Source organism: Drosophila virilis, chromosome 2 (genome assembly GCF_030788295.1).
Source record: "Drosophila virilis strain 15010-1051.87 chromosome 2, Dvir_AGI_RSII-ME, whole genome shotgun sequence".
Classification (NCBI taxonomy): Eukaryota; Metazoa; Arthropoda; class Insecta; order Diptera; family Drosophilidae; genus Drosophila; species Drosophila virilis.
The window spans coordinates 12316082-12333920 of record NC_091544.1 but is presented as its reverse complement, the minus strand read 5'-3'; the positions used below and the strand labels follow the sequence as shown (position 1 = coordinate 12333920).

At 40.8% G+C, this 17839-nt stretch overlaps 3 protein-coding genes across 7 annotated transcripts in view; 2 read left to right on the top strand and 1 right to left on the bottom strand.

The window, feature by feature from the left end:
- The window catches only part of stumps (DBB domain-containing protein stumps), a 39827-nt gene extending 33207 nt beyond the window's left edge, over positions 1 to 6620 (top strand). For 2 of the 4 annotated variants that reach the window (XM_002054008.4, XM_015172097.3), the window contains 2 exons: positions 1997 to 2189; positions 2862 to 6620. In XM_002054008.4, the coding sequence (XP_002054044.2) occupies positions 1997 to 2189; positions 2862 to 5712 (3044 nt within the window). In that variant the 3' untranslated portion in view covers positions 5713 to 6620. Of the gene's footprint in view, positions 1 to 794; positions 1212 to 1996; positions 2190 to 2861 lie in introns of those variants that run through there. The other 2 variants (XM_070207614.1, XM_015172099.3) reach the window with 2 other exon arrangements.
- The window catches only part of LOC6630941 (uncharacterized), a 58099-nt gene that overhangs the window by 39698 nt on the left and 562 nt on the right, over positions 1 to 17839 (bottom strand). The gene's annotated exons all lie outside the window — the stretch shown is intronic.
- LOC6630943 (dentin sialophosphoprotein) lies at positions 7855 to 17818 on the top strand. 2 transcript variants are annotated; one of them, XM_070207615.1, is made up of 7 exons: positions 7855 to 8374; positions 14972 to 15065; positions 15115 to 15381; positions 15665 to 15722; positions 15804 to 15872; positions 15940 to 16482; positions 16584 to 17818. In XM_070207615.1, exons 2-7 carry the CDS (start codon positions 15057 to 15059, stop codon positions 16706 to 16708), a joined length of 1071 nt encoding a protein of 356 aa, XP_070063716.1. In that variant the 5' UTR covers positions 7855 to 8374; positions 14972 to 15056; the 3' UTR covers positions 16709 to 17818. The 2 variants fall into 2 exon arrangements, with proteins under 2 accessions (XP_070063716.1, XP_032296190.1); XM_032440299.2 differs by having other exon boundaries at positions 7856 to 8374; positions 15124 to 15381; positions 16584 to 17817.

The following is a 17839-nucleotide window of genomic DNA, read 5'->3' as shown; positions in this document are numbered from 1 at the left end:
AAACAGCCAGGGCACATTTACTCGATTCTTTCTTTGGTGAATCAAAAAAGGTTGACTGTGACTTTTGTAAAAGGCGGGCATGGGCGTGGTCATAACACTTTTCACACGCTTGTAGCCGCACATATTTTCGGAATCATGCTCTAAGACAGTGAAAAATACATTTTCTTATCTTTCTCGAGAAGCAGCTCCAGAGCTGAAATAAATATTTATATAAATTATATATATATAGATTTTTAGCTTAGATTTAGCTTTAAATTTAAAAAATTTTGAAATCCCTTAAAAATTAAAAAAGAAAGTGATTTTGTACTATTTAAAAACTATTATTTTATTAGTGTAGTGGGCGTGGACTCGATCTTTTGAAAAGGCCTTACGTCTACCTGTCATACATGCGTGCTCTCAGGCTTATACATTTCGAGTGTCTAGGCGGCGAGCAGCTTGACCAAAGCCAATATACTCCTTATGCACTTGGTGAACAGAGAATATAAAGAAACAGAACGCTCCACTTGTCATTTATATTCGCGCAGTCTTTTATTTATAATAATAATAAAAATATAAAAAGAAAAAGGCACTGCCTCGACTCCCTTGGCCATATAATGAGCAGCAGCTGCCGCATGCAACAGGAAGAGCAGGCGCAACATGCGCCTCTCGGCTGGCAATCGGAGACGGCGACTGACGAGACGACAGACACCAGACAGTAGACGGGGCAGCCGATGGGGCAGCGGGACGTGGCAGGGTGCGACTGCCGACGACGACGCCATTTGTGGGTGTCAAGAAGTTCAGCGCGTTGTGCCGAGCGCCCAAATGCAACAGTAAATTTCGGTTTGGCCAGGAGATAACATCGGAGACGCAACACGGATCGGAACGGAAAGAATCGAAACGATTTCTGCGATTAGTTTTCACATTTATACTAAATGCTTAAAACGTGACTGAATTTATGATGGGCCAGCCACAACGCCAGTTGATTAGCTGAGACAATTTATTTCAAACACACACGACTTCACAGAATAGCTCTCGAAATTGTTTTTGCTGCCTATTTCAAAATTTATGTTGTTTTATTTAGCTTAAATCTGAGACAACAAAACAACTAAATCGAAAAGAAAACCATGCCCAGGCCCAGTTGCAGCTGGCTAAAACTGAACAGTTGTGTCTTAAATCTTGTTGTGGCATGTTGCATCTTGCGTAAAACTGTATGAATTTGGATGAACAAACATGTAAGAAATGCTGCTAAATGCATCAAAAATATGTTTAAATTTGAGCCGTAAATGCAGCATTAAATTAAAGAATAGTGAAATAAATATTGACATACATTTTATCAACGCGGAAGTAATAAAATTAATAATGTGTAACATGAATGTGTAATTTTTAATCAATTTAATCATTGCACAATCAAAGTTAAATATTAAAATTGACAATTAAGTAAATTTAATATATTGTTTTATCAATTTAATAGCACTTTATATTAATTGCAAGCCTTAGTACGTTTAATTTATATTAATCTATGTATTTTGGACTGTCATCAATACATTCCTCAGTTTGCAAACACATTTTTACTTGACCAATCGCATTGATAAGACTTAGGTGACACAGTGCCACAAAAAAAAAAAAAAAAAAAAAAAAAAACAAAGATATAATAAAAATTCCCAAGCGACCTTTTGTTTGCCTCGATGGGTACTTAACAAAATTATCACACATGAAAAATTTGCTCAGCGCGGCGCTTTTCCAAAGCCAAAAGGCAAACAAACTTTTTGAGAATGTCAGACAAGGGCTATTTGAAGAGCCACAGCTAGGGTCATAAATCGCTAAAGTCAAATCCTAAGTAAACACATTATTTATCAAAGACACACACACACGCACACACAGAGGGAAATACATATAGTGCACTGGTTTTTTGGGGTCGCTCGGGCCAGTTGTTTATCAGTAGCGCATTCTCATCTTGTTGCACTTTTTGCTCATCGTGACGATCGTGTTCGTCTTCGTCTTTGATTTCATTTTGCAGACAACTGCGGCAACGTGAACAACACAAACGGAGCTGCTGCTGCCACTGGCTACGGCTTCAGTCAGCCGGGCTACAACATGGACGACATACTGATCATCACTGCCAAGCACAGCGAACGCGCCTATCTGCGCGCCACTTTCCTGAAGAACCATTTCGACAAGATCACCAAGCAGCGCGGACGCAAACCATTCAAGTGAGTGTCACAACCAGATTAAATATACAATTATTTATAAAAATCCCCCTTAAATAGTCGTCCAAGCGCATTACTAGCTTTGAAGCACTTCAATATCACTAATCGCTGGTTAAATTGTTAATATTATTTCACAGATCTAGAATAACTATACCATAACCCAGAAAATCGATCTGAAACAGGGGCCAATATCAATTATCTACTCTTTCATCACTTTATTAGTACTAAAAATATGTCTATGCACTTCTTTGTAATAAGAAATTGTTATTAATTTAAATTTCAGGATTAATTTTTCATATTTGAAGTAATTTTCTGAATGTTAAAAGCCTTTACTCTTTTTGCAATATGTAGCGATTATTGTCACTGTTTCATTCCATCGTTCCGCTATGAAAACGGGCCTAAATTAAAATGTTAGGTTAGAAGCGAATTATAAATAGAAACTTATTAGAATAATGCCTTAAAACGGCTTTAAAATCATAAAGTAATGAATGCATAAGCATTTTAATAATATACATTTGCATCAAAAAAATAATTAAATAAGTGAGGTCATAAAAAATCGAAAAGGTTCTGGGGGTTCTGGGAAATCTGTGTCCTCTCTATTTATCTCTATTTTTGTAATATTCACATAGAAAGCAAATCGAACTCCTAGTTTATTCTGCATTTCCATCGTTTCAGTTTTCTGCACATAAAAATTGATGATGGCCCCTTCAGCGAGGAGATCGCTCAAAAATATCAAAATACGGCGCTACAAATTGTCATTCTGTGCCCAGCCCTGTTGGCACTGCCACACAGTTTCCTGATGGCGCAGCTGACATCGATAATACGCGTGGAGAAGGTGCTGGCCATATTGCTGGATGTGGGCGAAGATAAGGTCAAAGAAATGCACAAGACGGCGCTGCCCAACTATTATAAATGGCGACGCTGCGTGGTGCGGGACAACGATCAGGCGCAGATCAGTCACATTTTGGGCATAGCCACCGACATATTGGGCCGGGCGCTGTGCCAGCGTCCGCCCTGCCAGGATAGCAGCAATAGCAACAACAGCAGCATTTCGCGCAGCATGTCCAGCTGCTCGGAGGGCTTCACCGTGCTGCCCAAGAAGGTCAAGCAAGGCCAGAACAAAGTGTTGGCCATACTGTGCGAGCCGCTGAAGCCGAACGACACGCTTAAGCTGCTCGTGGAGAAATCGGGCGAGCTGCTTGAGGTACGCAATTTTAAGTGCCGCAATCCTTACACTGTCCAGTTCGCCATACCCGAATCCTGCATGGAGATCTCCACCATGATTGAAATACGCATCGAGAAGAACAATAAGAGCCTGGGCGCACGTCCCATCAAATGCGAGAGTCGCCTTCGCGAATTGGAACAGCTGCTGCGCGTCGAGGACTCGCCCATTGAGTTCATGTGTCATGCCCTGGGCGTGGGTCCTCTGGAGCGCGATGCATTGGATCAACATTTGCTGCAGTGCTTCCAGCGCAATATGCCGCCCAATTTCCATCTGCTCAACGGACCCAGCGAGCGTCAGCCGCACTTTTTCACACGCCTCGAGTCCAGTCCCGAGGAGTATCCAACACTGTTGCACTTCGCTGCACGCTGGGGCCTCAATCGGCTCTGCCTGCAGCTCATGGAGTGTCCTGGCGGAGACACGGCCTGCGGTGTGCGCAACTGCGCTGGCCGCACGCCCGCTGAGCTGGCCGAGCAGGAGGGTCACCATAAGCTGGCCCAGAATCTGATCAGCTTCTCGGAGTTTCACAATCTCACAATGGTCTATCACTATTTCAAGGGCGTGGAAAATGCCAGCAGCGGAGCCAGCAGCCCGGGTGCCCAGACCAAACCATGTGGCAGCAAGGGCGCCCAGGTGGTGATTGGAGCGCTGCCATCGTCGCCCAGAAGCAAACCACCCAAGCAGCTGCCCACGGCAGAGTATATGGAAATGTCCAGTGGCTCGGAGCGCGAGAATACGCCGGAGGTGCGCACCAAAACTGAGACAATGGCCATATCGAATCTCAACTACATTAGCGTGGAAACCGAGGATGAGAATCTGCAGAGCTGCGCCACAGAGAAGAATCTGGAGTCCAGCAAAGTGCTGGAGCCAGCAACTGGACCCGAGCAAACCACCAACGAGCTGCGCATCAACGAACCGCCATACTATCAATCCAAAGAGCAAAACAAATCCGAGGATGTGGTGGATGGAGCTGCCAACTATCAGACCACAGATAAGTTCAGCCAGGAATGCTCACAGCTGTTGGAGAACCAGGCAATGGCTGGCAACGATTACGTGATGCAGCCCTCCAATATACCAGTGCCACCCGTTGTGCCCGATGATGGCAACTATCTGTTTCAGCCCTCCAATCGGCCGGTGGAGGAACCGCTGCGCCTGAGTCGCTCCACAACGCGACTGCCCCAGACCAATAACAGCTATGGCACATTGAAGCGCAGCGCCAGCGACGCCTCCAGCAGCACACGGGCCAATGCCGACGACGAGCTGGCCGAGATTATGCACGATTTCAAGAACAATGTGCTGACCATACATGATGTGGAGCTGCTGGTCGAGAAGTGGAAGCATCGTAATGATGTACAGCAAAGCTTCCGTGAGAAGCAGGAGCAGATCGATCAGCTGCGTCGCGAATACGAGCGTATACATGAGCATGTCAGGTCACAGCTGAAACGCGAAACACCCTTTGAGCGCATCAAGAAGCTCTTCTCCAGACAAAAGCCACATGCCGCCGTCGAGAAGCAGAGCAGCTGTGCGGACAGTCTGCTGGACGAGACCAAGAGCTCCATTGCGACCAGCTGCAGTCTCAAGTCTTCGGCGCGTCCCATTAGCTCGCTGAGCCTGCAGAGCGTTTCCAGCTCGAGCTCCTCCTCGGGCCGCCTCAGCACAGGCAGCAATTGTAGTGGCGCCTCGCTGGGCGACTCTGGCACACATTCAGATCATGAGGAGCGTCGCCAGTTTGGCTGCCGCCTGGGCACGCCCGGTTCGCTGATGGATAACTATTTGGTGCCGCCGCCGCCGCGTCCAGTTTTTACACCGGTCTCAACGCCAGGCGATGAACGACATCAGATTGTGTTTCCCTCACCAATGTCCAGCTGCCAGCGCCTACACACGCCCACCAGTCCCACTGGCTCCGATCACTATCAGATGTTTCCATCGAATATACCCGTCTACTGCAATGGCAGCCAGCCGCTGTCCACATCGCAGAGCAGCAGCTATCTAAACACGATTATGGAGGCAAAGGAGCAGGATACACAGCAACAACAGCAACAGCACTACCAAAACGGTGTCACACTGCAGCCCATCAAGCTGAACGAGCGACCCAACATCATCTATGGCAAACTGACCAAGAGCCACTCCAGCAGCGGCTGCAGCTCGTTCAAGCCCAAGCAGGTCGCCTGCCCGCAGGTGGGCAGCATCGAGGTGCAGGCTGAGGTCTATCAAAATGTGGGCAGCCCAACGGAGGAGGCAACAGCCCCAGAAGTGCCGGCCAAGGAACAAACCAACGAGGCGCCCAACTACATGAACTGCTAGGCCTTGTTTCGTGTATTTCTCGTAGCTGCATAAGTTTTCATATGATATATAGATATCTAGCCTAAGCATAAGTGCATATATAAATTCGATATTGCTGGAATGAGTATAAACTAGTTACACAAACGGTTGCAATCAGCCGCAAAACATATTATAAAATATTTCTCGACTACATTTAACTCATTAACTAAGTATATAACTTTTCTAATATACATATATGCAACACACATTGTATTATCTTTAGCTATCGTTCTCGATCTTTTAAATGTACATTATTTTGAAACGATTGCAAGCAACCAAAATAACATATCAGATAGTCTTAGGCCAGGTCTCGAACCAACGAATTGCATGTTTGTAATTCTAGAACTAAGTATTCCCCCTCCCCCCCCCCCCCACATTTGTATTAAGCCTAGCATGCAGCTGAGCATGAAAAACACATATTTTTCGCACAAAGTTAAATGCAATAAATTGAATTCTTTAAGCAATGCAAACGATTCTCATTGCACCTCGCTACACGTAGTAAGCCGGGTAGCTGTTGGGTTCACGGGTCTGTTTGGAGCAAACAGGAAATCATGCGGAAGCCCGCACTACATGCAAAAGAGGATTGCAACTGCCAACGTAAATTTCGACGGTAAGAGCAACATACTAGAACAAGTAAGTTGGCCCGACTAGGAGATACCCTTTACGAAAACGTTTCTACTTTCTTCTATTCACACATGTACAAAAATATATACACATACACATACACACGCTTGCTCCATACTTTGGATAGTGTCTTCTTGAATATTCTAAGTGCTTATAGTTTTAAAATATTCTGGCTTTATTTTCAAATTGGAGGTACTTTCTAAAAATAAGACACACTAAAAAAGATTTCAAATTTATCTAGCTTTTTTAGTAGATCGGTTTAGTTCGTTATCCTGATCAAAAATTCTTCTATTAATTGAAAATGTATATTTTCTGCTTTAATAGATTAAAGTCGAAAATTTCTGTAAATATTATTCATTTTAAAATGCCATGGATTATGCTCTAAAATAATTCAGTATATAAAAAGATTGATATTTATATATGTACAATATATTTTATTTTTATAATTTGTAATCTTAAATTTTCATTAAACATTTTTCTATTTAAGTTAAGCGTTAATAAAAATACCTAATAAATGCTTCTGCATACAAAAATCCATTTCATTCTTTGAAGTCGAGTTTAGACGTAAAGTCTGAGATTCAAGTGGCTGTAAACATAAAGCCAACTATTTATAACTAGCACGTGACGCTCAGAAGTATGCTTACATTTTTAGAAATGCCAAATTTTAAAGGGAATACGACTACTTTTCATATATATTCTTATGTTAGCTTCTCACACATACACACGCACGCGAACACACGCATACTGTTACAAGCCCAGCCAAGCTTAAACAAAGCCTGTAATTCTTAATTCACATTCACACTCGCTCGACCTGCTCTGGAGGTCACAATTATTGCGTACGCGGCATAGTATTATTCCCAGCTGAGTTCGCGAAGAGCTAAGCCGCCATTTTACATTGGATGCGAATATGGTTTCGATGCAACCAGCTCCGCCCACAATATCCGGTTCACTCGCGCCCAACTCCCACACACAGCTGTTAATGGGCTGTAGTTTTTGTCTTTAAAGCACGAGTGTGGGTGCGTGTGTCTGTGTGAATTGCTTTAACGAGCGCAAACCACAAAGAGAGTGTGTGAGCGTGAGAGAGGCACGCGGTAAGCGTTTATTTTTTGTTTTCAAATGAGCTTTTGCACAGCCTGTTTCAGCCTAAACATTGAATATGTAAATGAAGTTGAAAAATTAAATTGAATTAAGCTAAATTTAGTTAGCAAATAATCATAATATGGCCCTTGTTGCAGCTGATTTGTGTGTTAATTTTCACATTGTGTCTTGCTAACCATAAACACCCTGTGCTCAGCACAATACAAAAAGCTTTCGTCAATGCCGCCAGTCAAAACAAACGGCAGAGCGCCAACAACTGTGAGAGAGCGCGCGTGTGAACTGAGCAAAAGAGAGAGAGGGAGAGAGAGAGAGAGAGCAGCTAAAGAGCTTGGCACGGTGGCGCGAGAAAAGCTTTTTGCATTTGGCCAGGCTAAAGCGAACAAGTGTGTATAAAAAGGACATTTCCTTCAGTCGACTCTGTTAATTAAGCGTAAATGCGACGCAAAAGTGCGCCACAACAACTTTCTTTCCATACAAAATTCACAATTCACGCCTAAACAAACATTTAGTGCTGAAAAAATAAGAGAAAACAACTGGAACAAAACTGAAATAATATATTTAAAAAAAAAAAAGTAAAGAAAAAGCGTGCATAGTAAAACAATTTGATAATAGAAGGACTTTGGCGCATCCTCGGTTGCCCCTAAGTGCTGCTGCACTCTCGTGTGAAAACAAAAACATAAGCACAAATCTTTTACGGCATCTCAACTGCGTAGTAGCCAAAGCAAAAACAATATATAGAAATAATTCCGCTCGGATTAAATATTTACAATTGGTTCGACACTAATTAGACGAGGGAACTTCGCAATACCCAAAAGGCAGCGGAAAGTCTACCAAGAAGCAACTGAACTGAACTGAACTGAACTGCAACAACCTGAGAGTCTGAGCAACGCTTGGAACAGCCGCCGCTTGTAAATAATTGAAGGTAGGCAACGTTGTCAGCAAACTCGTAAAATTTATGTGAGATTTTACTGAGTCCGTGACCAGGCAGTCGCATTAATTTCTCATTTTCCATACACCCCATAATCCCCAGCCGCTGTTGTCCAACATTTATTTGCCTTTCAATTAAGTTGAGGCTGTGCCGCGTGTGGCAAAAGTTTAATTTGAAATGTTGCCATGCGAAAATGCAACCTCTTCAAAGTTTCCACCGAGCATAGCATTTTTAATGATGCACTAAACGTTAATGGGTTGAATAGAGCAGCCTCTTTGAACTTGGTCCTGGCCCAAATGGAAGGTGTTCAAATGTTGTGAACATTTTGCAGCCTAGTTCAAGCTCAAGTTTTACAAGTATATGCATTAAGTACACGATCGTGAGTTTATCCTAAAACACATATGTTTGGCTTACAATTTGGATACCTGGAACAGTAGAACGAATAATGTTTCCTAGATCCCATGGAGATTAAGCTCAATCATTCAAGCTCAAGTTTTTGGTTCGAAGTTGGGTTCGTTACATGGTTTCCGCTATCAGATTGAATAATGCTCTTTAAGTGTTTTAAGCCGGTTTATGTTTAGGTTTATTCAATATGCAAAATTTGAGTTTCTAGCTGTAACTGGTTTGGCTTCAAACAAAGCTTTGTTTGGACTGTGACAAAATTCATTAAAGGGCCACAGGAGCGCGCAAGCGGAACGCAGAACCTATTAATCGATGCATATCCTATTTATATTCTATTCAACATTTTCAGAGACTTAAAGACCCAAAGACACATTTGTATAATTTTCCACATTTTCTATAAATATATTATTGTCACCATCCCAATGCAAACTATTTAAATTGTTGTTTAATTTTACTTACTTTGCTTTATATATATATACTTTATATTTTACTAAGTTAACTTATTTAAATTAAATACATATATGTAAAAGTTTAATTTAAATATATTCTAAATGGTTAGGTAAATTGAAAATAATTTAAAAAGCAAACATGACTGTTCTTTGCAGAGTATTAAAAAAATATTTTTGTTTAGTTTTGTTGAGGTTTTGTTTGTTGGTTTTGCGATACTTGTAACTACCTGAAGTGGCGCAAGAAACAAAAACACACACACACGAGCAGCTAGCGCGCGTGCACTCACACACATGCACACACACACATACACGGAAGCACACCCACACGCAATACATATGGCATATATATTGTATAAATTCTATGCAACACAAATACAAATGCATTCATTTACAACACAAAGCGAAGATATGCTTTGGCCACAATGCACGCTTTTCTTTCTGTGTCAGGGGGCAAGTGCCTTAGAAGCTGCCACACAGTTGGTATTATAATTTTAATTACCACTTGAACGACTCGGTCGACGTTCGTCAGCGAAAACGTGCTTGTAGAAATGCGCCAAGTCAACGCACACGCACACATATACACATATGCACATAGACTACATATATATGGTTATATATAAAAGCGCACAATGCGAAATGTGCTTACAATGCGTACAATTCTATTCAGCTGCATTGTTTGGCCCTTTTCTACATTTAGCATATTGCATTTTTTCCTGAATCGAAAAAGAAATGAACGGAAAACATAAACGTGCATAGAGACTGCTTAGAGCTTGCAATATTGCGCATACGCCATGTAAGCATGTCAAAGGAATGCCGACCCATAATTGCGCATTTGCCGCTTCACTGGATTGCGAAACCACAGCCGCACCTCTGGCTTAGATATTGCCACTCATATCGATTGCGAATGGCTGTTTAAAGTGGCCTCAAGCATGAAGTATGTTAAAATTTCCACAGATTACAGCTAGAACAAGCAGGTTGAGGCTAAATTATGCCAAACGAACCCATTAAAAAATGATTAAAAGGGTATTTTGTTGAGGTTCTTCTGTCTAACAGGTGGAAAAAAGTAATTCTGACCCGAGAGAAAGCTCATTGGCAACATTTGAGGATGATGCTCTGTTTTTTTTTTTTCAATATATTTATGATTTCGATATCATCGATAAATATCGGTTTAATTTATATACATATATATAAATATTCTAGTCGTATCATACAAAAACCAAATTCTATTTAAGTCTGACATCGATAAATATCGATTTTATATAGATCTAATATATACATATTTTTATTAAGAATTCTTACCTTTTTGGATAACTAATTGAAAACAATTTTATATAATAATTCTAAACGCTAAAACCTTTTGATTTAGGAGACACATAAAGTTGTGTGCCATGTTTAAGCACTAAGAAACGCAAAAAGTTCAGACTAGACACAAGACTAACACGAAAACCAATTTTCCCTTGTAAGGGGCTGAGGGAAGCAGAATCCCAACAAACACTTACTATTACTTTAAGTTTAAAGAAATAATGCCACAAACGAGCAGGCGTACGAAACTTTATGAGAACGTTAAGCTATACGTAAAAGCTTTAAGTAGAGAGCACGTAAAAAAACTTAAAATCGTATAGAATACTTTTTAGGTAGCTTACCCAAAAAACGTAGCATACTTTTCCGAGTGCCCGTGGGTAATGGCCGCCGCTTGGCAGCAAATGCTATTGCAATAATGGCAAATAGGTAATGTGATCATTATAATCATGCAATTTGGACGCTGTTATAACGACCAACCGAGCCAATAGCCAATAGCCCCATGTAATTGGAGAAGCACAAACGGAAAATGTTATAATAGTTGCAAAAGTCGCTTTGATGAACATCGTAAATTCGTTTTTATTGAATAATACCGTGTGACATTTACTGTTGGCAGGTCGCAAGCAACGAACAAAACACAAAGGAAAATACCAATACATATCGCAAAGAGAATTTCTATATAGTTGGCAGGTGGGCGCAGGTGGGCGAAGGTGGTGCACGGACACATTTGGGCTGCGGGGCGTGCCAATTAAAAGTAACTATAATTGTTGTGTGCTTTCTTGTCTAATGAACTGAGAATGTTTCAGGTTTTTGAACGGACTCTTGGCAAGAGCTATGCTTATGCCACGCCCCAGTATTTTGTTTTGGCCAAAACGCAACGATTTGGCAAACATATTCAGAACGTCGCGACAATGTCGTCCCCAAAGGGTTTTTCAGCCCTTTTTTTTTTGTGTAGCCTACGAGTAAATTATTCTTCCACAAGTCGTGGCCGTTTTCCGTTTTAGTTTTGTTTTGCTGTAGCTGCGCTGTGACCGACATGTGACCCCGACAAACACACACTCACACACACACACACACACACACAGTGCAGATTCAACTTCATGGTTGGCTGGCTTTAAATTCGTTTGCATTCAAAAGGCTTGTGCAATAATTCATCAATTTGAGTGTCCTGGCCAGTGCAAACATTAGAAACCCAATTTGCCGTCAGGCATATTAATTATGCAACTCACTTTGCTGCGTCACACGCAACTGTTTCGCTGCCACGTTGCATGCCCCGCCGCAAGCACTTGCTTCATATTGCAATTGTTGGCGTGGGACTGGCAACAGCTGACAGCTAAATGCAATTGCTTGTTAATCTAACTTCAATAGAAGTGTCCTTAAATATTAAAGCAAATATTCATAATTTCTAGAACTTCATGGAGAGCATAAATTGCAGGTAGAACATGGAAACCATTTTCTTTTCTTAATATGTTTTCTATGAATATCGAAATGTAAGACGGCTCTCTGGTAAATTCCACCCGCAAGTGTGAAAAAGAAGTGAAAAGTGGTTGTATGTAACTTTTATTTTCTTTCCTATTGACTTGGAAATTTACTTTCTACAGACAATATGCATGTGAATCGAATAAAAATGTATCTTTAAAGAAATGAATTTAAAATCTTAACGCGATCAAAGTAAGTTGAATAAGAAGCAGAGATAAATAATCCATGAATAAAACCAGAAACCAAAAGTTCTATATTGAGACTTGCACTCTTAATCCAAATGCAACATGTTTTGCACATCTAACAAAGATTGGATTAGTTCGCAAAGTAAGCCCAACAAATAAAATGCCCAACGGCAGCTAAATAAACTTTTGGAGACACTCGCAAATATATCCAAAAGCAGTTGCATGACAGTCACGGCCAAGCCGGCGAGCCAGACGCGTCTGACATTTGAAAATGCCAAAGGAACAACAGCAACAAATGCTGAAAAATCGAGTTAGAGTCGGGAGTGACTGGCTAGTAGATACCCTGTAGCGTGCTGTACGCTGCGCCAGGTCTTTCTGCTGCTTAGTCCTGTGCTTGGGAAATTGATTCCTGATTAACTTTGGGGCTTATAGGCTGATCAAATATATAGAAATCGACGGGCTTAAACATGAGGGACAGACAGCCAGACAGTACTAGATTGACTCAGCTCAGCTGGTACAATATACTAAGTATATAGGTTCAGGGATGCCTCCTTCTGCACAAAACCAATCTGCCCGCTTTTCGCATTTACAATAGATGCGTGGTATGGAAAGGATCAACCGACAAACAAACAAATCGCAGACAATTGAGTGAGTGACGTGCTGTTTGCCGAGACTGTAACTGACACAAGCGAAAACCGACATCGACTCTGGAGCAGACTGATGGCAATTAGAATTCAATACATTCGCCAGGACGACATGTAATTAAGTGTAATTTGGACGGACGGTGAGCAGTAAAACAGTTGACAGCCGGGAATATAAGGATGTGAGTTATGAGACAGGTAGACAGAACGACAGCCAAATGAATGTGCCATCAATTTGGACATATCAATTAAGTATAAAATACATATATATTATAGCCCTGCACTGCGGCCGAGAGCAATAAAGTAAATCAAAGGATTGTCGTGCTGTAAATCATATGAAAGTCCTTGACAGTGTGCGCCAAAGACCGACAGGACTGGCGTCTCGGCACCAAAGAAGCCAGTCTGTCAGTCTGTGAGTAAATTCCATACACAACTTTCAATTATTGAATGAAACAAACACACGCAACACCAACACACACACACACACACACACACACACATGCAGCATGCGCAGGCTGCATAAACAACAAATATTTGTAGCATAACTGCGGGCGTTTCATGTAAACGGCGCATGTCGAGCGCCAATTAAGCCCCAAAAACGTAAACAATTTCTTGCATTTCCATTTCACACTAGTTACCAATGAAAATAGCATGACAGCAAGATATCCATCGCACTATTAACACGTACTCGACTATGAAATACCCTGTAAATAGTTTTTATGTGAATTTATGTTAGAGCAATTGCAATTTGTAATGTAACAAGCAAAAGGAAGCATCTTTTCCAAAATGTATCCAAAATTTATCTATCTATATATCTACCAATCTACCCATATTCGTCCGTCCGTCCCTCCGTCTGACCCTAAGTATGAACGTGACGATCTCCGAACCTACAAGAGCTTGAAACTTGAAATTTTAAACGTGGGTCCTTTAAGTGCCCGCGCAGTCCGATTTTGTTTGCAATAATCGATGACTTGCCCGTTTGCAAACAATCGATAAATATCGATATTTACATTTTTTCCATTCTCTAAGACTTTGGTGACTAAATTTAACAATTTTTCATTTTATAGCTAGAGCTGAAAATATATTTGAAACCTTTCCAAAAATATGTATGTTTTTTAAAAAACTTTTAGGATAACATCAGACCAAATCATACGTGACGAAGGCTCCAGTCATCGCATTTAACTTAACTAAACTTAGGCAATTATGTTACACAAGTTAAGTTAAATTATTAACATTTGGAATGTATGCGACCAAGATCTTAAGGAAATGGAATCCAGCCTCACGAATCAAGCCTTAAGTTAGGAAGCTGCACAAATTTAGCCGCCAACAATTTTTGTAATAGCTTTTCCGATTTTTTTTTTTTTTTTATATAAAATATGAATTTATATATACTTATTTTTACTAAGTATACAATCAAAATTATCTCTTTGTAGGAATTAATATTAGCTCGTAAGAGGGGACATCTATAAAATCCTTAAAGCTTGACTTGAAGAAATATTAATAATTTGCTAAATAAGTGCGCACAGCATATAAAATAATCCTTATGTGTTAAACTATTTTCTGATCTGCCCATATATATAAGTCCAAGATACTCTATGCAATTTATGTACAGGGTACAAATATATTTGCGTGCTGCGCTACGTTCGCGCTGTTCAACTAGTTGGATACTTCAGCAGTGCAACCACCCACACCCAACTCCAGCCCCCCCTGCCGTGCCCTCACACTTTGATTTCGCTTTTCACCGCAGACTTTCCCAATATATGTATATATCTGCGTGGCCTCGTCTGTGGTCTCTGCGGTGCCTTTGAGCCGAAAGTGAATGTTAGCAGTGAATGGGGCACATGCACATATATACTACATGCATGCCCATAAATATATATACACATATATTGTTGTTGGTTGAAAGGTCGAGCTGCATTTATCTAGTAACTGCGAAATTAGCATTTGGCATTTTGAATTTTTCGCTCTTTGTTGAACTGTTCTAACGTATTCTTGTTAGGTTTTTTTTTTGTGCTTGTTAAGTTCTGTAAGGTCAACGGAAATGTTATCCAATTAGCGATAGTCATCGAATCGTTTTCTCGTCGATTCAGAAAAGCCGCATAGATTTGTAGTTCTACTTTTAAACTTTATTTGCAGACAATCCACAGAAGATGCAAGAGCCCGTTGCTTAGACTAAATGTCAAAGCAGGATTAGAAACTGTGCCAAGGATAAGATAGAACCATGTCAAATGTGGGTAAACACACATCATATACCTATTAGATTTAGTAAATGCTAAAAGTCTTTGCAGCCGCTGAACATGGACAAATCGAATGGCAATGGCGTGTATGCAACGAGCAGCTGCCACATGGATAATGTGGCTGCCACAACAACAGCCATGAACACGGCAAATAATATAAATATTATGAATGGCGCCGCGGCTGTTGCAGCTGCCGCAGCAGCCGCCACGCTGCCCACATCCGCCTCCAGCGAGGATCTCAGCCAGAGCCTGTCCGAGTACACGGATGCCGACGAGAGCATATCAGCACCCACAGAGTTTCTCGCCGAGGTAGGAGGAAACAAAATAATACAAAAAATGTGATATGCAAATAGCAAGGCTGAGAGCGAAATTTAATTTAAAATCCCTTTCAAGGGGATTATTGAAAGTTGCTTTTGTGCTCCAGCTTATTGATGGCCACTAAATTGTTTTCGAGCGCATTTAACTTTTAAGCCCAGCCAAAAGTTGGCCGTTGTATCCAATGTGGGCCATTGCATACAACTATATAAAAGTATATGGATATCCACAGGGTTTGACGCAATTTGATGCTCTATTTTGTTATGCTCTATTGCAGTTTCTGTCTGCCGTCATGCTCAAGGACTACAAGAAGGCTTTGAAATACTGCAAATTGAGTGAGCATAAAGATACTTTTTTAACAAGTTACTCCAACTAGTGCTGCATCCTGCATATAAACGATTCATTTTCATTTTCAGTTCTGCAATACGAACCAAACAATGCAACCGCCAAGGAGTTCTATCCACTCATATTGGACAAGCTGCGCTGTGAGTCCACATTATAGTATATCATTTGTAAGCGCGTGTTCGAGTTAATTAATCAATTATTCTGCAGTGGCCGCATCGAGCGACAGCGACGAGAACTACAATAAATCCTCATCACCCGAGCTGGCATTAGATCAGGAGGCGCCCGAGGAGCGCGAGGATAGCGTTAGCAGCCGCAGCAACAGCAGCAGTCACAACAATTGCTCCGATGAGGACGATAATGACGATGATGATGACGATGTTGATGATGTGGACGTGGATGTAGATGTGGATGTGGATGAGGATGAGGATGTCGATGATGAGGATGAGGATGACATTGACAATGTGGATGTCGAAGAGGAAAGCAGCAGCAGCGCTGATGACTACGATTTGCCAATTGACGAGCAACAGGATCCGGCCGCTGTAGACAGCCTGGCTGCGCACACATCCCATTCGCACTCCCACAACGACTCGGGCTCATCGCGCAATTCCTCGAGCGGTGGTGGCGGTCGCAGCGACAATACCACTCACTCATATTCCAGCCTACTGCTGGAGGAGGAGGACGACATTGTGCCAGTCAATTTGCAATTTGGCAACAAGCAGACGAGCGCAACAGATTTAGATGTGAGCAATGGTAAGCGCTGCCAAAACCATAATTTCGATTGCCATGCCAATCGATCATTTCAATATATCTACATATATATATATATATATATATATATATGTATATTTTAGGCAACAAGGTGCCATCCGCCTCGTGCAGCGATTCGGAATCACCCACAGAGCCGCTCACCCAGCGACTGGCCGCCATATTGCGCTCCAAGTGCGGCGTATCGGCCAATAAGGATGAGCCCTATTGAGGCGCTACGCTCATTCGCAATTTATATATGCATATACTATATATATGTGTGTGCTATATACGTAACTATATTCTTGTACTTGTACTCGTACACAATGAGTTAAATGTTTACACTTCCTTTGCCCAAAACTAGTGCATTCGCTTTATGAACCTAGAAACCGTCCCGAACAGCATACAACAAATACTAACTATACTATATAAAATTCCAAATGCAATAACTTTAGCTGCGAACTAGTTCTTTCGTTCCCAAAAATCCAAATCCCTAGACAAACATATCGTACAAACTTAATAAGTACTTATTGTAGTCATATTTGTATTGTGTATGTAAATGAGTATAATCTACGCTCCAATAATAATGAATATACTTATATATATTATATATTATGATACATATACATATACATATGTATATATATATATATATACCTAACGTATTGTATAACAGAATCTATTTTAGTAAAACACACCCATGCAAAACGCACAGGACTTGGAATATTGTTGGATAACTTTACACGTTTAGCGTTTTATAGAGGGCGACGTTTTTTCCAAACAATTTATATAATATAGTATTTAATTAGGAAACGGATAACGGTTTGGATAAGTCTGATAATCTGGATGGAGGTAAATAGTACTACAACTGAAATGGTCCAAAGTCATAAACTATATTAAACGAATACCATAAACAATTCTTGTTTGCATTAAGCATTAAGATTCTCGTGATTTATTAAGATTTTCTTTGATTCCGTATACGTAACTATATATGTATGTATAGTGCGATCCACATTTTCCAATATACATACATATGTACATAACCCCATAGATATGTATCTCATAATGCCCGCTCCATGAGCTTAACTAAATGACGAAGACACATATATGATTATATACTATATAACTACATTTATACTTAGAACGAGATTTGAGAAGATTGAACCCTCTGTGTACCCTTGATATTTATAGCAATTTATTGGTGTTTTTAAATCGGTTCCAGTTCAACTTTATGTAATCATATTATATTCGAAATGTATTCTACGTATAACGAATTGTATCATTCAAAGTTGTAATAAAGACAGCAGGCCAACAATTTAAGCGTTTTAATTACTAAAGAGTTTAGTTTATTTTATTTTTATTC

Bases quoted from the DNA above. Each gene is read 5' to 3' on its own strand.
- LOC6630943 (XM_070207615.1), top strand. The intron at 15,382-15,664 runs GTAGGAGGAAAC...GCTCTATTGCAG, and splicing joins CCACAGAGTTTCTCGCCGAG to TTTCTGTCTGCCGTCATGCT. The intron at 15,873-15,939 runs GTGAGTCCACAT...ATTATTCTGCAG, and splicing joins CATATTGGACAAGCTGCGCT to TGGCCGCATCGAGCGACAGC.